At 57.2% G+C, this 25,481-nt stretch overlaps 2 protein-coding genes across 23 annotated transcripts in view; one reads left to right on the forward strand and one right to left on the reverse strand.

The window, feature by feature from the left end:
• LOC308636800 (uncharacterized protein) overlaps window positions 1-18,515 on the reverse strand; it is a 61,644-nt gene extending 43,129 nt beyond the window's left edge. For 7 of the 9 annotated variants that reach the window (XR_014019495.1, XR_014019496.1, XR_014019497.1 and 4 more), the window contains exon 1: window positions 18,204-18,515. The gene's annotated coding sequence lies outside the window, so the exon portion shown is untranslated. The remainder of the gene's footprint in view (window positions 1-18,203) is intronic. The other 2 variants (XR_014019501.1, XR_014019502.1) reach the window with 2 other exon arrangements.
• A 1,332-nt stretch (window positions 18,516-19,847) lies between these two features.
• The window catches only part of BAHCC1 (BAH domain and coiled-coil containing 1), a 60,561-nt gene continuing 54,927 nt past the window's right edge, over window positions 19,848-25,481 (forward strand). For 4 of the 14 annotated variants that reach the window (XM_081272762.1, XM_081272753.1, XM_081272752.1 and 1 more), the window contains exon 1: window positions 23,262-24,307. In XM_081272762.1, coding sequence (XP_081128888.1) covers window positions 24,130-24,307 — 178 coding nt within the window. In that variant the 5' untranslated portion in view covers window positions 23,262-24,129. Of the gene's footprint in view, window positions 20,043-22,298; window positions 23,139-23,257; window positions 24,308-25,481 lie in introns of those variants that run through there. The other 10 variants (XM_081272751.1, XM_081272756.1, XM_081272761.1 and 7 more) reach the window with 8 other exon arrangements.

The raw sequence follows: 25,481 nt of genomic DNA on the forward strand, positions 1-25,481 counted from the left end.
GCCAGGTGCAGGCAGGCTGTGTGTGCTGCGCTGACCACGCCCAGCGCCCTCTCTGGCCTTCTGTGCTGATGTGTGTGTCCTTGGTGGGCAGCAGGGCGCGGGAGCCAGTGCCAATGGTTTTTCACTTTAGAATCTTTTATCTTTTGAATTTATCGTTTGTTTGTTTTTGAGGTACTGGGGTGGAACCCAGGGGGGCTTTACCACAGAGTTACACCCCCAACCCTTTGTATTTTGTTTTGAGACAGGGTCTATCTGCTTAGTTACTCGGCTGGCCTTGAATTTGTGGTCCTCCTGCCTCAGCCTCCTGAGCCACTGGGATTACAGGCGTGGGCGATGATGCTGGCACCTTTTAACTTTTTTTTTTTTTTTTTTTTAGTTGTAGTTGGACACCATACTTTTATTTCTTTATATGTGGTGCTGAGGATTGAACCCAGGGCCCTGCACATGCTAGGTGAGCACTTAACCACTGAGCCACAACCCCAGCCCCACTTTTTTAATATTTATTTTTTAGTTATAGGAGGGCAGGATACCTTTATTTTATTTCTATGTGGTGCTGAGGATTGAACCCAGCACCTCGCACGTGCTAGGCAACGCTCTTTACTGAGCCCCAGCCCAGCCCACACCTTTGAGCATTGTATTCCTTCCCCAGACCCCCTATGACATGTGTCCACAAATTGGGTGACTTAAAACTATAAAAGTTCATTCTCTTATTGTTCTGAAGCCCAGAAGTCCAGAATCGAGGTGCCACAGAGCCACCTTCCTCTGAGGCTCCTAGGGGCTCCTTCCTTGTCCTCCCAGCCTCCAGTGGCCCAAGCATTCCCTGGGGGTGGTGCATCTCTGGTCTCTGCCTACATCTTTTTTTTTTTTTTTTAGTTGTCAATGGACTTTATTTATTTATATGCGGTGCTGAGAATCGAACCCAGTGCCTCACACATGCCAGGCAAGGGCTCTGCCACGGAGCCCCAGCCCAGCCCTCTGCCTCCTCTTCACGTAGTTTTCCTTTAGTGTGGGTGAGTCTCAAATAGCTTTTGTCTTTCTCTAATGAGGACATTTGTCATTGGAGTTAGTGTCCGACCTAAATCCAGGATGACCTCACCTAGAAATGAACCATAAATCAGACCCTGAGAGAGTCTGGGGATCTGCAGTCCAGCCCCTGCTCTGCAACGGATCCCTGGACACCTGGGTGTCTGGACACATGGACACCTGCCCTGACTCTCCAGGGCCCCTATCCTCAGGTCCAGGCCACTCTGGGGGACACACAGTGGGAGGGGGATGGAAATGACAAGAAGGAAGATTCCAGAAACCAGAATTAAAGCACGGAGGTGTATATGACGCCTGAGGACAGGTGCAGAGGGGGTGCAGCCTCTGCCAGGCTGAACCAGACTGGCACCCTGGGGCTCCCACCCACTTGAGCCACACTTTGCCAGATACATAGCTGCAGAGCCAGGGGGCACAGTGCTGGAGGGCAGGCTGCCCAGGACTCTGCCCACAGCCATGGAGACTTGGAAGAGTGACCGCCGCTCCTTAGTGGCACAGTGCAGAGCTGGCCCAGGGCTGGTGAGAGGGCACAGCAGCACGGCCAGGGGGCTGCTTTTCAACAGATGCAGTTGGACCGATTTCATTCTGCACCTCAGCCTGGGAAGAAGCAGTGGGCCACCCTCCCAGCCCTCTGTGCTCCCGTCCCTGAGCCTGGAAGGCCAGGAGGACCAGCTGTGAACACCCAGGCAACAGCCCGTGGCAGTGTGGAGACAGGTGGCGGGGGAGGGGGCCACACTGGAGAAGGGGTCAGGCCCACCGTCCATCAGGAGGCTGAGTGTGCTGGGCCAGCCTGCCTGGGGCTGAGGCTGGGATGGTGTGGGTGCAGGATGCTCAGGAGCCCACCAAGCTGCTGGTCCTTTCTGGGGCCATCTAGTGATACATTATGAATACATTCACTTGTTTAGCAGCACTGGGGGTTGGAGCCAGGGCCTCCCATGAGCTGGGTGAGCACCCTACCACTGAGTTGCAACCCTGGCCTGAGAAAACGTGTTTCTGAAAGTTGCATGGCAAGACAGCGGTTCTCGTTGGTCCACGGCAGTCAGAGAGCCCCCAACACACGCACCCAGGGGGAAAGTCCTGACTCAGAGGCCGAGGCAGACAGTCTCTCGTGGTTAGGTGAAGTGAAATGGACTGGAATTCACACATGGCCCGTTATAATTTCTTGGTTCGATTTCCCCATCTGACCATATAAAATTTTCAGGAAGAATGTGGAAAAAATCAAAGGGAGACAGAGGGAGGAGTGAGACAGAGACCAAGGAACAGGAACAGGAGTGCTGGGAGGGTCAGGCCCGGGAGGCCTGGCTGGACGTACTGGTCATCTAAGCTGGCCAGTCTGTGGTCATTTGCTGTGACAGCCGGGACACTGGCTACACGGCTTGGCCATGATTGCCAATGGAGGCTCATCATTGGGGAGAACGTGGGGGAAGATGTGTGCTCCTGGGACTGTATAGCCTGGCCGGGTCACAGGAATGAGACCTAGGACAAGGCCATCTCCTTCCAGTGCTAGAGGAGATCTCAGGGAGCTTGGATGGCCAGGAGGACCAGCCAGGAACACCTAGGCAACGGCCCGTGGCAACGGGGCAGAGTCTGGCCAGCCTAGGTTAGGGCCTCCTGAGGGTCAGGAGGTTGGGCTAGCTGGCCTGGCAGGGAGTGGACCTTGGGGCTATAACCTGGTGCTCAGTGGCCACAGGCTGTGGTTGGAGAGGGGTCAGCCCTGTGCACTCAGTCACTCTGAAAGGGGGAGGGGTGGAGCATACACAAGGGCCTGGGCAGGTCACCAGCATCCACCGCAGCACCAGTTCCAAGGGCCACTGCTGTGGCCTCCTCTGCTGGCCCTGGATGACTCTTCCTGGCAGAACCCTTCTTCTCCAGGCTTCCTGACACTACCCTGGCCCCCTGTTACAATTTCTTGGTTCGATTTCCCCATCTGGTATCCCCTCCTTGGCCCCTCCTGTCCGGTCCCCTCTAGACCCTGCAGTATGACCCCTCCCACACCACTGATTTCCATTCCCTTCTACGCCTCATCTCCCAAGGCCATGTCCAGGCAGGGAGGGCCTGCCTCACTCATTCCAGAACCAGCCAGCTGCCTGACAATCACCTCCTGCCGGCCAAGTCCAAGTCCCCCAGAAGCCTGCCTGGCACTCAACTTGGCGAAGAGCCCTGACCCTTGCAGGGGTGCAGGTCCCAGAGTGCAGGCAGTGTGGCTATGCTCCCTGTACTCACGCCCCCCCCACACCCCTGCAGTCAGAACCCTGTACCCACACCCCCACACGCACCCCTGCAGTCAGAACCCTGTACCCACACCCCACCCCATATACCCCTGCAGTCAGAACCCTGTACCCATGCCCCACACACCCCTGCAGTCAGAACCCTGTACCCACACCCCCACACGCACCCCTGCAGTCAGAACCCTGTACCCATGCCCCACACACCCCTGCAGTCAGAACCCTGTACCCACACCCCACCCCATACACCCCTGCAGTCAGAACCCTGTACCCATGCCCCACACACCCCTGCAGTCAGAACCCTGTACCCACACCCCCACACGCACCCCTGCAGTCAGAACCCTGTACCCACGCCCCACCCCACACACCCCTGCAGTCAGAACCCTGTACCCCAACCCCACACGCACCCCTGCAGTCAGAACCCTGTACCCACGCCCCACCCCACACACCCCTGCAGTCAGAACCCTGTACCCCCGCCCCGCCCCACGCACCCCTGCAGTCAGAACCCTGTACCCCCGCCCCGCCCCACGCACCCCTGCAGTCAGAACCCTGTACCCACGCCCCGCCCCACGCACCCCTGCAGTCAGAACCCTGTACCCACACCCCACCCCATATACCCCTGCAGTCAGAACCCTGTACCCCTGCCCCGCCCCACACACCCCTGCAGTCAGAACCCTGTACCCCTGCCCCACCCCACACACCCCTGCAGTCAGAACCCTGTACCCCCGCCCCACCCCACGCACCCCTGCAGTCAGAACCCTGTACCCCCGCCCCGCCCCACGCACCCCTGCAGCCCTTGGAACCCTTACAATCCAACTCCAGCCCCTGCTCCCACTCTGCCCCCTCCCTGGCTGCAGCTCCTCCTCTCCATCTGCCTGATGCTGGGCAGGACCCTCTGAGCTCTTCCAGTGCTGAGGCTCCTTCCTCTGGAGGCCTCCGATGGACCTCAGTCACAGAGCCTGAGCCCATGGGACCTGCCCTGTAGCTTAGGGCCTGAAGGACCTGAAGGACCTCTGGCCCCACTGCTGGCCCTGCACTCTGAGACCTTCCCTGCTCCACCTCTCCCACCCCTGCAGGAGGCCCTGGCCACCTTCCGGCTGGAAGCCTGGGGCCTTGGCCTCCTCCTGAAAGGAGCTACCTGCACGCCTGCTCCTCGTTCCCCTCTGCTCTGCTCAGTGTCACCCCGTTTCAAACAGCCCCACCCAGGTGGCCCTGGGCCATGCTGCCTAACTGACACCATCTGTCCCAGGCCCCACTAATGTGCAAGCTCAGTGTGGGGCTCCATGTGGTGTCCTTGCTCCATGCGAGCTCTCTGGGCCTGCAACGGCCCTGGGAGCCCATGTGGCAGCTGAGCCAGAGGGTCCTCTGTAAAGGGCTGCTGTGATCTGGGGGCTGGCCAGATGTGTCCTTCCCTGAGAGCTGCCCCCGCCCTTATCCACAGCCCCTCAGGGTCTTTGAGGTGGGCCCTTGAAGCGCTGCAGTCAGGACAGGAAGCTGTACCCTGGGAGAGCAAGCAGTGGATACTGCCCAGGAGGGCCCCTGAAGCCCCACCTCAAGGGCCCCTCTGCCTAAACCCCTGGGTGGGCTTTGAGCGGCCAGCAAAGGCCCCAGTGACTGGCACAGGAACCGTCCAATAGGCCAAGGATGGGAGGGTGGGTTCAGAAAGCCAGCTGCCCCTCCCCCAACCCACTGATTTATAACAAAGGCCACAGCAGTGCAGCAGGAAGGGGGCAGGCCAGCTGGACCTGACAGGAAGGCTGACCCTTGATCCTGTCACAGTGTGTACAAAAATTAATCAAAGTGCATCATACACCAAATGGTGAAAAATAAACCCCAAAGCTTCTAGAATAAAACAGGAGAATCTTCAAGACATTGTGGTCAGCAAAGATTTCTGATGTAGGGCTGGGGATGTGGCTCAAGCGGTAGCGCGCTCGTCTGGCATGCGTGCGGCCCGGGTTCGATCCTCAGCACCACATACCAACAAAGATGTTGTGTCCGCCGAGAACTAAAAAATAAATATTAAAAATTCTCTCTCTCTCTCTCTCTCTCTCTCTCTCTCTCTCCCTCTCCCTCTCTCTTTAAAAAAAAAAAAAAAAAACATTCTCTCTCTCCTCTCTCACTCTCTCTTAAAAAAAAAAAAGATTTCTGATGTAGGATGCCAAGGTTACTAACCATAAAAGGAAAGACTAGACTTCATTAGGATTAAGAACTTGAAGCTGAGCGCAGTGGTGCATACCTATAATCCCAGCGACTCAGGAGGCTGAGGCAGGAGCTCACAAGTCCCAGGCCAGCCTGGGCATCTCACAAGGCCCTGTCTCAAAAATGAGTGAAAGGGCTGGGGACAAGGCTCAGGGTGCAGCTCCTGCCTAGCATGCTTGAGGCCCTGGGTTCAGTCACCATCACTGCAAAACAATCCAACAGTGAAAATCAACAACTTGGAGCCAGGCCTAATGCTGCACACTTTGTGATCCCAGTGACAGGAGGCTAAGGCAGGGCTGCAATTTCCAGGCCAGGGGGGCAACTTAGGATGGGAGGCCTTGACTTAAGAATAAAAAGGGGGGGCTGGAGATGTGGCTCAAGTGGTAGTGCGCTCGCCTGGCATGCGTGTGGCCTGGGTTCGATCCTCAGCACCACATACAAAGATGTTGTGTCCACCGAAAAAACTAAAAAACAAATAAAAAAATTATCTCTCTCTCTTTAAAAAAAAAAAAAGAAAGTATATTTCTAAAAAAAAAAAAAAAAAAAGAATAAAAAGGGGGGCGGGGCTGTGGCTCAGCGGTGGAGCGCTCGCCTAGCACGAGTGAGGTGCCTGGGTTTGAACCTCGGCACCACATAAAAATAAATAAATAAAATAAAGGTATTGTGTCCAACCACAACTAAAAAAAAAATATGAAAAAAAAAGAAGAATAAAAAAGGCCACAGATGTAGCTCAGAGGCAGAACAATTCTGGGCTCAATTTCTAGGGAAAAAAGAAAGAAAGAAACACCAACTTAGAGAAGCCTCTGAGTGAAATCTAAGCCCAAACAACGCGCCTCTCGACAGGGGTGTAGAGAGGTGTCTAGCCAAGATCTGTGTCCAGAACGTGTCAAGAGCCCCAAAATCAACAAGAAAGACACATCAACACAATTTTTAAAAGGGGCAACACATTTGAACAGGGACCTCCTGGACCCAAAGGGTGAAGAAATGACCCACAGTCAGATGAACACTGGTGGCCCCTAGCCATCGGGAACAAGCCTTAAGCCACAGGAGGCTTCCCACCCTCAGAAAGGCAGAGCTGAGGAAGACTGACAGTTCCAAGTGCCAGTGAGGAGCAGGGACCACGGGGCTCCTACACCGTCCCGTGACCCAGCAGTTCCCCTTCCAGTGGAATGCACCTACAAGGGTTAATTTCGTGTCAACTTGACTGGGCCAGGGGATGCTGCGGTGTCTGCTCAAACCTAATTCTGGTGTTTTTGAGGGTGTTCTGGACGGGGTTAGGACCTGGCTGGTGAATGTGGACTGAGTGAAGCAGACACTCCTTCCCAAGTGGGTGGGCCTCATCCAATCCATTGGAAAAAAGACCCAAATGGGAGGCAAATGCTGGTCTTCCTAAGAGTAGGAGGATTTCCTCCTCCTGGCTGAACTGGAACACGCACTGCCCTCAGACTCAAACTGCACCATCAGCTTCCCTCCCAGGGCACGTCTTGGGACTTGACCCTGATCATGTGAACCAATTCCTTCTAAAGAATCTCTTGACATAGGTGTAGATACAGGTGTGGGCCTATCCCTATTGGTTCTCTCTCTCTCTCTGCATAACCCTAAGACAATCTCCAAGACAAAGAAGGGCTTACATTACCAAAAGGCATGAAAAAGAATGAGAGTAACAGCTGTGTTTGTTATAGTCCCGCTTTGAGCTGAGGGACCACAGTGGGCACCATGCAGATGGATAGGCCTCACATCCCTGGGCCAGAGGACTTCCGGGTGGGAATGCAGGAAAAGCAGGAGTTGGGGGGGGTCAAGCCCCAAGAGCCTGCAGGAACCCCATCTATACCTGATAGGTGGCTGCCCATGCTAGTGCCTAGCTCCTGGTGAGGACATCTTGGGTCCCCCACATGCCCAGCGGTTGGTGTGCTTGTCCCACACAGCAGGGCACTGCCTCCTCTGCCCCATTGACCAGGTGTTGGCACTGCCCAGGGCAATGTGGGTTAGTGGGACCAGTGAGCGAGGTGGTGGCATTGGGGGACACAACAGCTGAGCTCAGCCCAGGGCAGGCCCACAGCACTTGGCAGGCGTCAGACTCGGTGCTGGTCATCCTGAACCACCAACCACCAGGGGCCCTCTGAGGCATGCCCAAGCCCCATACTTCTTGGAGCTTATAGGCCTGGGGTTGGCTGGCCTGGTTCCTGTCCGTCAGCCCCTCTGCTTCATGCTGGGGAGTCCTTGCTGGGGATGGGGACTGCCATGGCTGATCCTGGCTTCCTCCTGTGTATGCTGGCCCCAGAGCTGTGCCTTCCCAAGTCATTTGCCAGGACAGCTGTGTCTGCCATGCCTGGCTCTTCCTCTTGTCCATGGAGGGGTGCGGGGCTCCTGGGCGGGTGCCAGTGGCCCATGCCCCTGGTGGCTCCTTCTTCAATCATGTTGGGGAAACTTTCCTGCCCTCCCTGGGCCCTGAGGCTCCTAGGCCTGTACTGTCCACACTCTGGACTCCAGGCCCCCCACACCCAGTTATAGTGAGCTGGAGACCCCTGGAGCCTACCTCCTACCCACCTCTGCTAGAAGTCCTCCATGGCCCCAATCCTGGGGTAGGGACAGGGCAGACTTGGGGGTGGGTTTTCATCCCACTGCCCCTGGTGTGGGGGGGCAGGAGTGCAACCTTGCCCTGAAGCCAGCAGAGACTGGTAGGCCTTAACTTACCCCCCACTGCAGACCAGCCACACCTCAGGGGCAGGGCTCTGAGTCTCTGGGGCAACCCTGCGAGCCTCTCCCAGCCTCTAGAGCGCTAGGGGAGCCCAGCCACAGCCTGGGGGAACAGGCCCTGTATGCTCTGCTCTTGCTGGTGCCCCGTGCCTTTGGCTTATCATGGCACATTCCTGAGTTGCTGGGCTACCCTCCCCAGGGCCCATGGGCCTCTCCTGGGCAGCAATGCCAGCCTCTGGGGCACCTCCCTCTGGGTGTTCAGAAAACAGGAGGACTCCCAGGTGCCGCCTGTACTCTTGCATGCCCTGAGCTGGCAGCACCCATCTGGAGTCCCGCTGGCGATTCCCAGGGTGTGTGGGGAAAACTGAGGTACCCTTCTCTGCGATTGCTCGAGGGGCCTTCAGGGCAGGAGTGGCCCTGGGGTTGGGTGACTGGACTACTGTGCAGCAAGCCGCTAAACTCTGCCCTGCAGACCTGTTCAGGGTGCTGCTTATGGTTGTTTTGCTTTTGATTACAAAATGAATAGCATTCAAAAGGGAAATCTGAGAAATATATTTTATATATAGAATCACAAAGAGGAAGAGAAAACCCACCACTGTGCCACTGCCCAGGTGTACTTCTTGGACCGTGGGCTGAGGGGAGTAGGCAGGCCTAGAGGCTGCAGTCTGAGGAGTGCCTTGGGCTCCCAGTGTCCTGACCATCCCACTGCCACCCCCAACATCCACTTGGTACTGGGAAGACCCCACTGCCTCTGCAGACCCCACTGCTGCCAGCCAAGTCCTGGGGCCCACAAATGGCCCTTTCCTGTCTGCCCCTTCCTGCTCCCAGGGTCTGTGACCCACCCACACCCAACTGCTCTGGAGTTCCTGCAAGATCCTCCACTTAGTCTCACCTGCACCCAGCCCAGAGTCCCTGGTGGGTTGACAGATGGGGCCTTCTCCTCTGGAAGACCCCTGGGGTGGGAGCAGAACCTGTGTGGGAGGCCACGTGCTGTCAGAATCACGCCTACCAGATCCTCTCACCCAGGCACCCTCTCATTTCCTCCAATGACTGCAGCCATTTTAATAGGAAAAAAAAAGAGTTGAATGTATTTCAAACCTTGGGCCTGAAGCCCCTCTGCATGCCCTCCGGCCCCCGGCTTCCAGGTGCCAGGCACATGGCTGGGGAGAGTGAATCCAACACCCATTTAAGGGTTAACTTTGGCCAAAAAGCCAAAAAACGCTTGCAGCTCTTGTTCTGAGGCCCGCTGATCCCCCAGTCCTGTCCCGTGGTCACCACGGGGTGTGGGTGCGGACAAAGCTGTGTTCATGGAAGCCCTGGGCCTGACAACAGTGGACAAGGACCCCATTCTCTGCTGTCCCCAGCTGCGTCCCCTCCCCCAGTGGGCCTGACATCAGAGGCTCTGGGTCAGACATCCCGAGGGGGCCCACCCCCACCCCAGCCAGGCTCAGCTGCTGGGTGCCTAGACATTCACAAGGAGGCTGCCACCGGAGAGGGCAGGGCTGGGGGTGGGGGGACGGGTCCTGCCTGAATGGGACCGGCAGCTGCCTCTGGTTCATCCTGCTTCATGGGAAGCTGCTGCAGTTTACAGCTGGTTTTTGAACCTAGAAGTGGAGGTTTGCATCCAGCCTGATGGAGGTGATTTCTTGGTCCCAGGGCAACCTGACCTTCCTGGCTCTCCCCACGCATCAGCAGTTCCTCCGAGCTGCAGAGTCAGACTGGCCTCACTGCACCTCATGGCAGGACTGAGAAACAGGCCAGCTGGCTGGGGCCTGCGGACCTGCTGCCCAGGAAGGACAGGGCCCAAGCACCCCCTTCTGCAGGTGCTACAGGTGACCCACATTTCAAGGTGGAAGTCCCAACTCCAAAGGTTTTGGGGGCTGCGTGGACCCAAAGGCCAGTCAATCCTCATCTTGGTTTTTATAGAATAACTCAGGGCCCAAGTGTCTAGGCCCCAGGTGAGCAGACAAGCAAGCCATTCACCCCTCAGTGTGCTCATCTGTGAAATGGGCAACACCACCAACCCAGGCTGCCTAGAGTGTCCAGGCAGAATCTGGCACACAGGCACCACGAATGTCATATAGGCCAGAAAGGTGGAGGCAGGAGGGGCAGAAGCCTCACTCCAGGAGCCTCATCAGGCCCCAAGCTGGACTTTGTTCATGGCCTCTAGATGCCCTTGGGGCTCTGGGGATGACCTTTTCCCCAAGAGGTCCCCAGGGGCTCTCTCCATCCTCCCCTGAGAAGCACACCCTCCTGACCCCCACTTATCCAAGGCCCAGCGTTTAAGTGGGCTGTGTGCTCCAGCACAGTGTGTGTGACAAGACGTAACCCTGGGACATGGGGCAGGGGGCGCAGAGACGGTTGGGTCAGGTTTTCCTGGAGCCCCCGCGCGCGCCTGTGGTCCGGGATGCGCTATGCATGGCAGATGCGCTTTGCGCCAGGCACTGCCGCTGCCCCTCACTCTCCGCCTCATGACCTTCCCAGAGGCGCGGACAAAGGCGGGCAGAGCAGGCGGCGCCTTTAAGGACGCAGCGCGGCGGGTTCGGTGCCAGGAGGCGCCGGGCGCGTCGCGGGGGAGCCGTGCAGCCGGCGGAGGGGACCGGGAGCTCGCAGCCACCCCAGGCGCGCCCGAGTCACTTGCCATCTTTTCCCACATGGGGGCTGGGCGGCCGGGGTCCTCCCCTCCCCCCCCCTGCGCGGTGGGGGCGCTCCCGGAACTGGGGAGGGGAACAGGGGCTGCCGCGTGCCTGGGCCTGGGGTCCTGAGTCGGGGCTACCAGGTCCCGAGATTCCTCTCGAAATGCGTTCGCGACGAGGGTGGCGGCCACCACCCCACTGCAGCCGGCCGGGAGCGCGGATCTGGGGGAAGGCGCTTCTGGCGCGGGTGCCAGACTCGCGCGGACCACTCTTCCTCCCGGCCCTAGCCCCCTCCCCGAAAAGCGAGAAGAGGCGGCGCGGAGGGAAAGAGATTAGATTCCGCTCCCCTCTCATCAATTTTCTGTTTAATGTCACGGGGCCCCATTGTGGGAGAGGAAAGCACGTCACCCAGGCCATAAATTTGCCATTATGGCGCCTCCGGCCGCCTCCTGGTTCTCGGGGACAGGCGGAACGGAGCAGGTGGGGATGCAGAGCCCGCGGCCGCCGAGACACGGCATCGGCGGGTGCGTGCGCTTCTCCGGACGCGGGTCCGGGTACTTCCAGGGCGCTTTTGTGTCTGGCTTGGATGTAGGGGCTTTGATTTTATACCACCTGCTCCAGGAGACTTTCTGCACTGAAAAAATCAGCCTAAAAAAAAAAAAGGCAAACAATTTCTTGGGGAAGCAAATCCGCCTCCCGCATTTTGTTGCCCTGCACTTCTCAGCGAATCAGGCAGCGGCCGGTCTGGCTAGCGGTGGCATACTGTGATGGACCCTGGGGACGCGCGGGGGAAGACGCAGAGCTCGGCTCCGTAGCCCTTCGCCCGTTCAGTGGGATGTGCTTGAAAAGGCCTGCGGAAGTGGCAAGTGTCCCTTGAGAGCTGGGGCGGGAGGGGGGGGGGACCCCCCTGCTCGGACTGTTAGAAGAGGGAGTTTTCTGGGAGTCTTCCTTTGGAACACTTTTTTTTTTAAAGAGAGAGGAGAGGGAGAGAGAGAGAGAGAGAGAGAGAGAGAGAGAGAGAGAGAGAATTTTTAATATTTATTTTTCAGTGCGGACACAACATCTTTGTTGGTATGTGGTGCTGAGGATCGAACCCGGGCCGCACGCATGCCAGGCGAGCGCGCTACTGCTTGAGCCACATCCCCAGCCCCCTTTGGAACACTTTTGAAAACCCTCCTGGATGGGGAAGTGCCCCCAGCAGAGGTGTCCACACCCCATGAATGGGGGTTGAATATGTATTTGTGCAGATCAGAAAAAAAAAGTCCTATTGAGTTATTTTTAACTTAAGGGGCAGTGGCCATGCTCTAGGGCAGGTGGGAGCCATGGGTCTGGTGGTTATGTGACCATGTCCCTACTGCCCCTCTGGTAACTGGAAGAGAGGGCTCTCCAGGCTCTGCCACAGGCCCTGGCTGCTCTGTGGGAACTTGGATAGGAATCACTTATCTGTGGTCTGTAAATGCAGAAGGTAACCAGGCCAAAGACTCAAATCCCCCCAGACATAAGGGGGAGGAAAAGGAGGCATCTGTCTTCCATCTTACCAGCCTGATTTATTTCCATGGAGGGGACCCATGGCCCATCAGACTCTGGGGATACAAGTCCCCAGGGCAGAAAGATTGTGGGCTGTCTCAAGGGCAGGAAGCTGGGCTGGATGGGAATGAGGAGTTCTGGAAACAGCAGGAGAGTAGTGTCCTGAGGTTTGGCCTGTGACCCTGTGGGACCAGTTCCCCTGTGTAGCACCCTACACAATAGGGCCCTCTACTGGGGCAGCCGTACTGGGCGGGGGAGTCTGGCCTGGCTGGGGTTTTCCCAGTCTGGAGCACTGAAGGAATCCAGGGGAGGCAGGCCTCCTGCCACTGTGGGTAGGGTGAGGAGGGCAGGGTGTTGTTCCACTGGCTGCCTGGACTGTCAAGGAAGCCAGAGGAATTGGGGTGAAGTAAGGGAAGCGGGAGCTCTGTCTCCCTAGATCATGGGCTGCCTGGCCCTAGAGGTTCTGCTCCTGGCCCTGGTGAACAGCTGGGACCCTGCCTAAACCAGCTGGGCTCCATCAGAGGAGGCCTGCAAGACACAACCTGATAGTGACCCCAATAAGCACACCCAAGACCCGGCACCCTTCCCTGTACTCCTTCCCCAGCCAGGCCTGGTGTGGCCGGCTGTGGGCAGGGGCTCTGGAAGGGAGGGCGTGCCTGGAAAGACCACAGACCACCTGTATCAGGCCCTGCCCAGGCACTTGTCGAAGCAGGGTCACTGCAGCCACCCAGCTGTCCTCACCTGTTCCTGTATATTGGGTCATGGGGCTTTCCCTCCTGGGTCTGGCTCCTGTCCTCAGGGGACTTTCCTCACTGCCAAGATTGAAGGGTGTTTAGGTCAGACTCCTGCCAGGAGAATCCATCATTCCTTATTCAGGAAGTCCCCCAAGGCCATTCCCCCATTTTCGGAGAGCCTGCCCTCTCTCCTCCAGGCCACCTTCAGATTCAACAGAACGAACTGCCTGTGGGGACACAAGTCTCCTTGCTCCGGTGCAGGGGCCACTTAGCTCTTCAGCCCTGGGGTCCGGGGCATCTCCCCACCTTCCTTGATCCCCTCTAGTAGTAATAACAACCATACTGCCGCTAATAAAAAGGCAGAGAGAAGCCTGGCAATGGTGCTTCTGCCCTTTATGAAAATCACTTTAATTTAACCCAGATGGGTCTCCTCGCTGATAACCTCGTACGACCAGCACCCTGAATTATACTTTCCGTGTGAACACACTGGGTTATATTTAGCCACAAATTACAACTCTGTTTAACAAGCACCTTCCCTGCAAGGGGAGGGGGCTAGGCAGCCTCCTGACCTGGTTGGACAAAATCAGCAACAGAAGTGAAGCCTCCCTCAGAGGAGGAGGCAGAGGCCGTGGGCAGCAGAGATGGCCCTGCCTGGGGAAGCTGTTCATCTGACTTCAGGTCTCAACCTCGCTGCTCTCCTTGCTGTTTAAAACTTACAACGGGGTCCTGAGGTCTGTCTTAGAGGTACAACCTGTGCTTCCCTGATGGTCCCGGGGTCTCAATGGGCACTGACTGAGGCTAGGCCCCTTGCTTAGCCTGGAGCTGGGACTGATCCTCAGGAGAGATGGGCTGTGTGACAGAGGACTTGCCCAGCCAGGCCTGGCCCTGGGACAGTTCCCTCTTTGTGGCCTTGACTCAGCATCCTGCCGACAGCCCCTTCCCCTGACACCTTGCCTCTGGGCCCAGCTAAATAGCGGTGCTGGGACTGAAAGCTTTGTTCTTTTGGGAGGCAGCCCCCTGCTCTTGGGGATCTAGGGCACCCTCACCCTCCTGTCCCACCCAAATTAGTCTGCCTACCAACTCAAGTTCGAAAGCAGACCTGGCAGGGGAAGGCTGCCCCCCACCCACAAGCCTCCAAGCACACCTCCAAGATCCCACCTGGGAGGGCTTCAGGGGTCTGCAGCATAGGAGAGGGAGCGTCCCCCACACTGTGTAGCCAAAGGTCCTGATGAGGAGGCCTCCCCCATGGTGGAGGGCCTCCTCCTTCAGGAGACAGGAAGGGGCCCAAGACATACTCCTCTAGCCAGGGCAGTTCCTCGCAACTGTAGTTGACTTTTTTTTTTAAAACCCCTCTTATTTGAAGAGAAAGGAGCAAATACTTCATCCTGAGGTGTCCTTGGAACACTGACTCTGAGTAGGGTGGGGTACAGCTTTCCTCCCATGAGGGAGGGTCCAGGGTGCTGTGGGCCACCTCAGCTTCCACCCAGGCCTTAGCCCACCCTTCCTGCCCCAGCCTGGGTCCAACCTGCAGGTGTTCACAGGCTGAAGAAGTTCAGACCTAGGTCCCAGGGCCCCCAGTCTGCCCCTACCTGCCCCTCCATGTGCCAGCCTGCAGCACCCTGGCCCCTGTCTCAGGTCTGGTCTTTGGGCCAGTCCCCCTGCACCTCTGCTACGAAGAACTAAGAGTCAATTTTTGTCTTCAAGAAATTGTTTCTAGGGGCTGGGGATGTGGCTCAAGCGGTAGCGCGCTCGCCTGGCATGCGTGCGGCCCGGGTTCGATCCTCAGCACCACATACCAACAAAGAAAGATGTTGTGTCCGCCGAGAACTGAAAAATAAATATTAAAAAAAAAAAATTCTCTCTCTCTCTCCTCTCTCACTCTCTCTTTAAAAAAAAAAAAAAAGAAAGAAATTGTTTCTATATGAGGCGTGGTGGCACACGCCTGTAATCCCAGTAGCTCTGGAGGCTGAGACAGGAGGATCATGAGTTCAAAGCCAGCCTCGGCAAAAGTGAGGTGCTAAGCAATTTAGGGAGACCCTGTCTCTAAATAAAATACAAAAAATATGGCTGATGTGGCTTAGTGGTCAAGTGGCCCTGAATTCAATCTCCAGTACCACCCCCCAAAAAAAAGAAAGAAAGAAAGATATTGTTTCTAATTTGCCCTTTGACTAATGGCCCAGGGAACAATGGAGAGACACCCAACATACAGTTACCCGGCAGCACAGCCCTGCTGCTCTCTGGCCCCAGTAAGGCATTTATTTGGAGCAGTGGATAATTCATAATTTTATATTTTGCCTGACATCCCCAGCCCCTTATATTAAAAAATGATTATTTATTTGATGATTTCAGATCAGTTGGGACCTCGGTCATTTGGGAGCTGGGAAATCTAGATTTGCTGCTAGTGTCAGGGAGAGTCGGGGCAGGAGTGCTGCAGGGCCTCCAGGACAGGCTTCGGGGTGACAGGCCGCAAGCTGTGGCTGTAACAGCAGGGCTCAGGACTGCTTCTGCTCGTGCGGTGTGCCCTGTGTTGGGATGTGATGTAGAAGTGTCTCTGCCTGCTCGTTTGTTTTGTTTCCTGACGCTGGGGATGGAACCAGGGCCTCAGGCGTGTTAGGCAAGCACTCCACCACTGAGCTACATCCCAGGCCTGCCTTGCCTTTGTGTTTTAGACCCGTGTGCATGTGGGAGTGTCACACACTGTGTGAGACCCACATGTGCCAGAGTGGGTTTGTGTACACGAGGGGATGGGGTGATGTGTGAGCACTCATGAATGTGTGCATATCAAGGGAGCACACTCGCCAGGTGTGGTGGTGCACACCTGTAATCCCAGAGGCTTGGGAGCTGAGGCAGGAGGATTGTGAGTTCAAGGCCAGCCTCAGCAACTTAGCAAGGCCCTAAGCAACTCAGTGAGAACCTGTCTCTATAAATAAAATACAAAAAGGGCTGGGATGTGGCTCAGTGGTGCCCCTGAGTTCAGTCCCTGGTACCAAAAAACAAAAGGAGCATGCTCTCAAAACTGCATGAATGTTCATGTGTGCACACGTGAGAACAGCATTCAGGGAGTGGCCATGCCCCGGTGTCAGGGCACAGCTGGCTATGCATGGCGTCCATTCATCTTTTCCCCAGGCCAGAGGAAACCCTGAATGGTGTCCACCAGGCTTTTAGAAATGGCTGGGGCTTCTGTTGGGAGGAATGGATCTGAGGGCTGAGGATGCTTCTAGGATTTCAGGTGGACCAGGGGCTGGGTGTCTTAGGGCCCAGGTCCACTAAGAACTCACTGGTTTAGACACTCCAGCATCAAGACTGGTATCAGGGTTGGGGTTGTAGTTCAGGGGTAGAGCACTTGCCTAGCATGTGTGAGGCATTAGGTTCAATCCTCAGCATCACATAATAATAAATTATTGTGTCCATCTACAACAACAACAACAACAACAAAACTGACTTCAGGCTTAATATCTTCTCTCTTTGCCCCTCCTGGCCCTCTTCCTGTAAAAGGCGGATCTGCAGATCCCAGTATGTTCGTCTAAAATTAAAAACATTTGTTAACTATGGACAGCAGGAGAGTCAGAGGGCCACCAAGGAGGCATCCTCTATGCAGATAGCCAGCCCAGCCAAACATGCCTGGGCAGCCCGACTCCAAGCCTTGGGAGGGGAACACGGGAGCTTATTTTGTCCTGCAGAGCTGCCCAGGGCTGGGTGCCTGAGCTGGGCAGCTGCCAGCCCCTGGCCACATCCAGCAGAGGCCCGTCTGCAGCTATTTGCTGTAACAACTGTTTTGAAACAGTATTGAGAGAGGAAAGGGGAAAAAAAAAAAAGCCCACTAAATTTGTTTTAAGTGAATGCTGCAGAATAGGGCTGCAGAGGTGGGGGGAAATACGCAGGGGGCTGCAAGGTCGGAAAGGCATCCAGGACCTCCCTACATGGCAACCTCCTTCTGGGAGGAGACACAGGAGAGACAAGAGACAGCACTGGGGGATTCTGAAGCAGCCCCCACCCACTATTTAGGAATCCGGGGAAGCTGCCATGCACAAGGAACTAAACACAAAACTTAGGGCAGAGAGGACCCACATCCGTGCTCTCCTGCGCTCATCCACCTCCTGAGCAGTAGGTATTTACAGTGGCTGGGACTCAGAGCCTGCCTATCAGCCAGGTTCCAGGACCCCTAAATCATATCTTGCCTGTAGGGGGTACGGTTTGGGGGGCCCAGAGGCCTTTACAGCTGGCTCCTCAACGCACTCTGGAGGGGAGTAGGGCCTCAGAGAGCTGGGGGTCCACCCCTCCCTCACAGGGTGGTTGGAGGCGAAGCCCCTTTTCAGAGCCTGCCGGGGCCTTGGAGCAATTTCAGGAACACATTTCAGGTCGCCAAGGTGTCCTCTCTGTTGGATTCAATATTTTTCTCCTACATATGTTCTTTTCTTTTTTTCTTAAAGTAAGGTTTTGCGAATTAATTTTTAAGAAGAAAAGGTTCCTGGATTGGAAAACAAACTCCGTGGAGAAACTGGTGAAAAGCTCGGCTTTCAAAGGAGCGCAGGAAAGCGCAGCCTGAGACGGGCGCCCTACGAGGACCCAGGATTCTGGGCGCCGCGCGCTTCCATCCCGCGCCCGTCCCTCCTGAGGGCTGGAAACGCGGGTCTCCGACCGCTCCCCCCGGGAACAGTTTCTCCGGAGCCGGGCCGCCTCTCCTCGGTGTGCGTGGGAGGCGGGCAGCCTCCGCAGAGGCCTCCGGGCGGGACCCGGTACGACCGCGTCTCCCCCGGATACTCCCGTGCCGCTGCTGGCCGTCTGGTGCTCCCGAAGCCACCAGGAGCGCGGTAGTCCGCGCTCTCCCACCAGCGCCTGAGCCAGACGCCGCCGCCCCCAGCCCAGACCTGCGCCCGGGGACCTAATTCAATCGCCCCCGGCCTAATGAATAGACGCGCGCTAATCGGATCTCCGGCGCTCTACGGGATTGATGCCTTGCGCCTCTCCGCCCGCCCGCGCGCCCCGGCGGAGCGGCTGCGGCGCCGCGCTTCTGAGGGCGCCAGCCCGTGCTGGTCAGGGTCCCAGGCCGCGGGGGTCCTGCAACCGAACCGGGGTCCCAGGCCGGCTGCGCAGGCTCGCGAGCCTCGTTCTGTGCCCCCAGCCCGGCCCGGGGAGCCTGGGCTTACCTGGAGTTCCTCCAGGCCAAGTGCCCGAAGTGGGAGCCCGCAGAGGCCTGGTGCCCGGCGGGCGGGAAATCCCGGAGTCCCCGCCCGCGGCCCCCACCCCGGGCCAGCGCGGCCCGCGGGGGGCAAGGCCGGCTCGTCCGACTGCCCGCTTTCCCCTTTCTCTGCGGATTCCTTTGATCCACGGGCTCTCCGCCGCACCTCCGCTCCCGGGCCGCCGGGCCGGCCCGCGGGGATCCTGGAAACAGTCCCCAGCTTATCTCCTTTCATCAAGCGGCCTGGGGCCGCCTTGAAACCGCGGAGCCAGTAATTGCTTTTTTCAGGAGGCCCAGTGCGGACTGGACAACAGCCAATCAGCGCCTTGTTTACACTCGGTGATTGACAGCCTGATGGCCAAGTGCCAACCAATCCCGGCAGTCCCGGGGGAGCGGGCGGGGGGTGGGGGAGCGGGCGGGGGGTGGGGGAGCGGGCGGGGAAAGAAACGAGACAACCGGCCTCAGGTTTAACTCCTTCACCTCCCACCCGGAATGAAACCGTGGAGAAATTCTCATGCGTGTGAATGAGTCGGCTGGCATCTCGTTTATATATCCTTTTTCATACGGAGAAAGAGGAGTAAAAATAATGTATTCATCGCCACTAAGGCATCACCTCGACTCCTATAAAGAATAAATACCATTTGGATAGGAAATCGAATTCTAAATGAAATATTTGCTTGCAAAATATTTTAAAAAGTGGTTTGAATATGAATTCAATAAAGAGAATAGTTCGGTGGCTCTTTTCCATTGTGAGAATTTAACAGATGTGCAGGAGAGTGGCACAGAGAAATGCTATGCACGGTTTTCACAGAGACCCCCACCCCAAATTATCAGGTGAAAGGACCTTAAAACATAGAATCAGAAGAAAGAATAATCCTTGTCTTAGCAACAAATCCTCGATTTTCATTTTGATTGTTGCTCCGTTGCCAGGTGTGGCACAGGGAGATAAAATTGAGCGCTTGCAAATAGGTGGTGGGAGAGGAAGAACTCATCTCCCCGAGTCTGAGGCCGGGAGAGGACAGGGTGGTGCCCGTGCAGCTCGAGCCGCGGGTGTGCACGCATTCCTGGGCTTTAGCTAGAGCAGCGGCAGTCTGAGAGTGGTGGAAGGTCTGGGAAACCCAAGAAGGCCTCTGGGCTTGGAGGTGGGGCCTACCTGCACCTAAGTCCTGCCACCTGCCAGACAGATCCCAAGTATGAAAAAGGGCATCTGCTTTAAGGGGCGTTGCTGTTTCTTCTCCTGGCATTTTGTACACAGAAACCAAGCGTTAGACCTGCGGATTTGGAAAAAAAAAAAAAAAAAAGCCTCCCCCTGGGCCTGGACACGCGCTCTCACTCGTCCCTGCTCCTTCTCCCGCCCAGCGCCGCCACATTCCCATTCAGCAGCAATGATCTGCGCAAAGGAGCTGCGCAGTCGCCGGGCTTGAATTAGGCGCCATCGGGCTTGGTAGTAGCCCTGCTGCTCCCTGATTGGCAGCTCCCTGGCCCGGCGCCAGCCTATTGGGAGGCCTGTTTACGCCGAATGAGTGGCACAAGCTCCCGGCCGTGGAGGGCCGCGCGTCCAATCAGCGCGCGGGCTGCTCCAGGCTGAGTGGCACGAGCTTATTAGTATGCAGGGCCCGTGGCTCGCCGCGCCGGGCTGCAGGTTTGAGAGCCGCTCTGGATGGGCTCGCTAGAGTCGTTGTTGTGGAAGCGGTGCATTTACAGTGCAACAGTCAGCACATTGAAAATACCAATAGGAATACAAAACAAAGTCACATTTACTGATTTAATTGTATTGCATTCAATTGTATCCAGGAAACAGCCTCCAGTAAGTAACTGAAATTGCTTTCATTTTTTTTGTTTTTGTATTTTTATTATTTTATTTTTTATTTTGGCTTTGGGGATTTACATTTTTGGCAAGATAAATTCAGGATTGTGATGTTAAGAAATATTATTATATTTTCCCTTTTTTAAAAAAATCCGTTATAATGTTGAGAGGGCTTTTTTCCTAAAAGATGGACTTATATATGAGTGCTATTTTTTTCCTCTGAAAAATCTTATCGATCGGTTTAAAATTCCCCCTGTGATGCGTCCTTGCTTTGCTCTGAGCGCTTGTTGTCTCGATCGACATCCAGCATTAAAAATAAATAATCGAGACAGGACAGGGACTGCCAGGTTGTGTCTGCCGAGTGCCCCGCGGGTGGCTGCGGGTAGACACTCAGCAAGCGCCCAGCTCTGGAGGAACCACGAGCAACCCCAATTATTTGCTCTTGCATCTTACTACACTTGCCCGAGTAGTCTATATGGGCTCCGCCCGGTTGCTCCGCGGCACCAGGAACTGGCCGGCTCGTGGGGGCCACCGGTGCTGTTCAGAGGGGCTTTCCCGGCTGCAGCAAGGGGCTGAGGAGGGGAGATTTTCGGGTTTCACTTTCAAAAGCCTAATTCATTTCAGAAAAAAATTTTTTTTTTCCCCGGGAGGAGTGGGGGTAGAGGATGGGCACTAGAACAGCCGGACGTTTTCACTGCATGCATTCCGGGCAGCGCGCGGGCTTGGACTACGAGTCGCGTGGCTGGGTCCACCGGCCGGTGCGTCCCCGGGCGCGGGGATCCGACGCGACCCCAACTCTCACTCGTCTCCCGAGGGGGTGGGCGCGGCCGTTTCGCAGGGAGCGGGTTTTGTAGCACTGCCCGAACACCGTGCGCTCCTGGTGCCGGCCTGGCCTGCAGGCCCCAGGGCGCTCGCTGGCGCGAGGGAGATGGGTTCTGAGCTAGGCAGACCGGCCCAAGCCCTGATCCCCAGCAGGCGGCCAAAGCAAGAGCGGGTTTTTAGATGCACAGTTGAAAACAAAGCAAACCTGAAGAAACCCGGGATCCTGAAGCGCGGGAGACAAGCGTCAGGCCGCGGGAAGAGCGGAACCAAGGCTCCGGGGGTCACGCCCTGCCACCCTGGGGAGGTGTACCGAGGTTCAGTTCTTTCCGAAATGCCCTCATCAGCGATTCTCTGGGAGGAGCGGGGGCCCTCGGCATACTACCGCTTTCGATGGGTTTTCTGCTTGATCCAACCCTACCTGGGGCTGCGGCGCAGTCTTCTCGGTCCTCTGCGGTGGCCTGTCCTGAGGTTGGGCGGGGGGTGGGTTTGGAGCTCCGGGACTCGGCGGGTGGCGGCGCCACAGTTACGGGGCCGCAGGACTCTGAGCCCTGGCCGCGATGGCTGCCATCTGCGTCCGGTTCCTGGCTGGCTCTGGTTCCCCAGGCTCCGCGAGCCAGTCGCTGGCAGACAAGGAGACGCGGTGCAATCCCTCCCCGGGAGGAGGTTACACAAAGAAAAGTCTCCCCGAGTCCAGTAAGAATCGCAGCGGCACGTACCGGCGACCTAATCTGCCCCCTGTTTGCGTAAAATATCGAGCGGGTAGGTGAGAAAGGAACAATCGAGTCCGCGATCCGCCCGCAGGGGGTGGAAGAGTAAAATTACTGCTTCGTAGAGGAGCCCGCGTCCCGAGAATCGCCAGCAGCTTGCGTTTTCTCCACAACTTTGAAATTTCATACTGGGGGGGGGGCACCCACAAAACAAAAGCTCAACACACACGACTCCCCAGAGGCCGGTGGAAAGCCTAGCACCTCCGCACGCACAACCCCCGACCCCTCTCCGGCCCTTGTGCCTTTGAAGCCGCAGGTTCCTGACCTCCCTCCCCTTCCTTCTTTCCCTTTGTCCCTCCTGGCGCCCTCCGGGGCTCGAGAGGCGCCGACCAGGGCCAGAGCGCACAAGCCTCTTGCAGGGCCAGGACATACCCTTCTCTGACCCCGGAGCTAGCAGCCCTTCGGCCCTGCGCTCTCCGGGTCCTGGCGGCCTGGTGCTAGCTTGTGGGCCTGGGCGACAGAGAGCCGAGTTATTTGTTGGACCCGGGAAGAGTGCCGATCCCTAGAGGGAAGGGAGCCCCAAACCCCTTTGTATGCAGTTTCGAGACAAAGAGAACTCTTTGTGTAGTCCGTTTATTTACAATGCAAAAGCTCTCCGAATAAATATTAAAAAAGCTTATCAGCTGAGCAAATATGTATTCACTTAATACATTATGTTTTCGGTTATAGATTAAATCAGACACAAAATAGTCTGCAAATAAGACGTTGTAGAACTCGAAGCATAAAATACAGCAATTTAAAATGGTATTTACGAAATGGAAAACATCTTAATCGCTTTGTTGTCATGGTGGGACGGCTTATTAAAAAAAAAAACACAATAACACGAGGTTTTCTGCAAAGTTCACAACTAAAGAGTATTGAGCTTGTCCATATCCCTTCTGTTGGAGGTGATACCAAACATTAAAGCAATGTGTGTTTAGGAAATAAAAAGAAATATGAGGAATGGAGAAGGGGAGAACCTTTGGTAGCATACCCTGGGTAGTGCACACTTAACATCGCTTGCTCCGTTGCTTTACTGCCTTGTCTGAAATTGTCCCCAATTTCGCCTGGAAGTAGATGCTTCTTGGTGGGTGGGAGTGGAAGAGAAGACAGGCGAGGGTCATTTATAGTTGGCCTTGCCGAGGGTGGGGGTGGGCGGACCATGGAGGTCCGGGGTCTGCGGGGACTTGAGCGTGGGTGAAGGCCGCTCTGGGCCGGGCCCATCCTTCCCAGCTGCTGGGCCGAATCCGGTGCCGTACATCCCGCATCCCTGCGCCGCCCGGCCACGCGGAGACCGACCTTAGCTAGGCGATCCTGGACAGGCAGACACTGAATGGAGAAATGTCGTGGCCGATTTGGGAGGCTGAAAGAAAACAATTTCCGACTCTCAAAGCATCCCCCCAAAGCCCCCAATCCGCAGAGGAAGATCCTGGGCGAATTTGATTGGGGGGCGGGGTGATTGTTCCAGCCTCGCCAGGAAGCTCCCGGCCGGGGACAGCAGGCCGGGCACTGCGGCGCGGCGTCCCAGGTGATGCGGGAGCCCGCGGCTCCGGGGAGCTGGCTTGGGATCCTGGCACGGTGTCGGGGGGGCGGGGGCCGTCCCGTTGGGTTAGGGGGGCGACAGATTCAAAAGAACGGACTGAAAGACGCATGGGGGGATGGGAGAGGGGAGAAAAGGAAGATTATAAAAAAAACTCTTGAGTTACAATCAATAAAATTACTCGCTTAATTAGCATGGTTATTCGGTTAAGCGGAATGCAGTAAAAGCTGGACCTCGGAATGATGGGAGAGAGGAAAAATGAGAGCTTGGACCCCAGGCCTTTTCCTCCGAGACACCTTTGGGCAGCGGGGGAGGGGAGAGGGTGTGCGTGTGTGTGTGTGTGTGTGTGTGTGTGTGTGTGTGTGTGAGTGCGCGCGCGAGTGTGCGTGATGGCTTCGCAGATTTGGGTTTTTATCACCCAGTGGAGCCAGCAGCCTCTTCAACACGGCGCCCTAGCCGCAGGGAAGCGCGGGGACGCGAAGGGGAAGTGGCGCGCAGCGCGGCCGGGTTGCCCCTGGCTCCTCCAGGCCAAACGTGGTCGGGATGGTGCGTGTATGCGCGGGGACCCTGGCGCTGGGCGGCCCGGGTGGCCCGGCGCGCGCGCGTGTGCGGCAGAAGAGACGCGCGGAGCGCTCGGGTCCCCCGCCGCCGGGCCTGGCCACCGCTCCGGCCAGGGCGGGGGGAGGGAGACGGGTGGGGCGGGGACCCCCGGGCGAGCCGAGCCCCCGATTCACTAAGTCTCTCTGTTTGCCTTCACAGACCATGGACCTGCACGGCGGCCGCCAGCTCGATGTGCGGCCGCCAGCCGAGAAGCCCAGTCCGCCCGCGTGCTGACGGGCCCCGCTGCCCCTGCCGCCGGTGACCCCAGACGCCTCCTCCGCGCCGCCCGCGCGCCAACCGCGCGCCGAGCCGCCCCCGGGCCCCGGCCGCGCTGCTCCCGGGAGGCAGCAGCGGGTCGGGGCCGGGGCCTGGGCCCGGCATGGATGGCCGCGACTTCGCGCCGCCGCCTCATCTGCTTTCAGAGCGCGGGAGCCTGGGCCACCGCAGCGCCGCCGCCGCGGCGCGTCTCGCTCCGGCCGGGCCCGCCACTCAGCCCCCCGCGCATTTCCAGCCCGGGAAGTACTTCCCATCGCCGCTGCCCATGGCTTCACACACAGGTCAGTGTCCGGTCTGGGCGGGTGCGGGACGGAAGGCTCAGAGGGAGTGGGATCGTTCGAGTTCGAGAGTCGAATGGGTGTCCGCCCCTCCGCTCCTCCGAGCAGCTCGCGAAGCTTTGGTTTCATTTCCCTGCCCTCCGCCGAGAGGGCCACGAGTCCGGCTAGTCCAGGAGCCGGGTCCTCAGTTTACAGCGTCCTTTCCCGGGGTCTCCCCCGGGGTCTTCAAGAGAGGGCAGCCCGCTAGCCCGATAAAAATAAAGCCTTCCGCTTCTGGGCACCCTCCCCCACCCCTTCCTGCACAACTAAATTCCGCGGAAACCTCTTTTCTGCATTCTGCATTCAACCTCCTTGGGACGCTCTAGGGCAGGGACAGCGAGGAGCTTTCTGCGGAACAAAACGGCTGTATAGCTGGGGGAGGGGGCCTGGGCGCGCCTGGCCCGAGGATTAGGGCGGTGTGAGCGGGGCGAGCGCTAATGGGGACTGCTGGTGTAAGACGATCAAATCCTGTTTCTATATAAAGCCTTGAAGTGTCAGGGCGAGAATGGGTTTGCAGGGGATGCATTTGCTTTAACAAGTGCCTCTGGTATCCCGCTAAAGCCGGACAAAGCGTGGCCAGAGTGCGGCCAGCCGAGCAGCCCGCGCCCGTGGAGGGCAGCGCCGCGCCGCGCCGCGCTACGTCGGGGATTTCGGTGCAGGCGAGTGCGCGCGGCGAGTTTGCGCCAAGAGGAGAGAACCTAGGGCGGCACTGGTGGAGCCGGGCGGGGCGTCCACGCTTCTGTCCCTTGCCAGAGCCCACAGGCCTTTGGAGACCCCGGGTCGCCGATATTAACGACCAGGGAGGACGCAGGGGAAGGGCGTTGGAGCTCCGCGCCCCACTCCACGGAGGTCACTGGCCCTCTACTGCGGAGTTTGTGGAAGTGCTAGGGGCTGCTTGGGGGACACTCAGGGTCACCACACAGGGAGGCTTGCTTTTGTTTACAGTTTGTTCTAAACATCAGAAATGTTGTTTGCTGATTTAAAAAAAAATTGGCAGTAACAGTTATTATTGTAGCTTGATGAACTGTGAATACTAATAAAATTATATCTGCTTTAATGGGATTACAATTAGTGTGTGGATTAAAACGGATGGCAGAGATGGGGCTAGAAGGGAAACGTCGGAAGTGAGGGCAGTCAA

This window comes from Spermophilus citellus, assembly GCF_964194105.1.
Source record: "Spermophilus citellus genome assembly, chromosome: 17".
NCBI classification, from domain to species: Eukaryota; Metazoa; Chordata; class Mammalia; order Rodentia; family Sciuridae; genus Spermophilus; species Spermophilus citellus.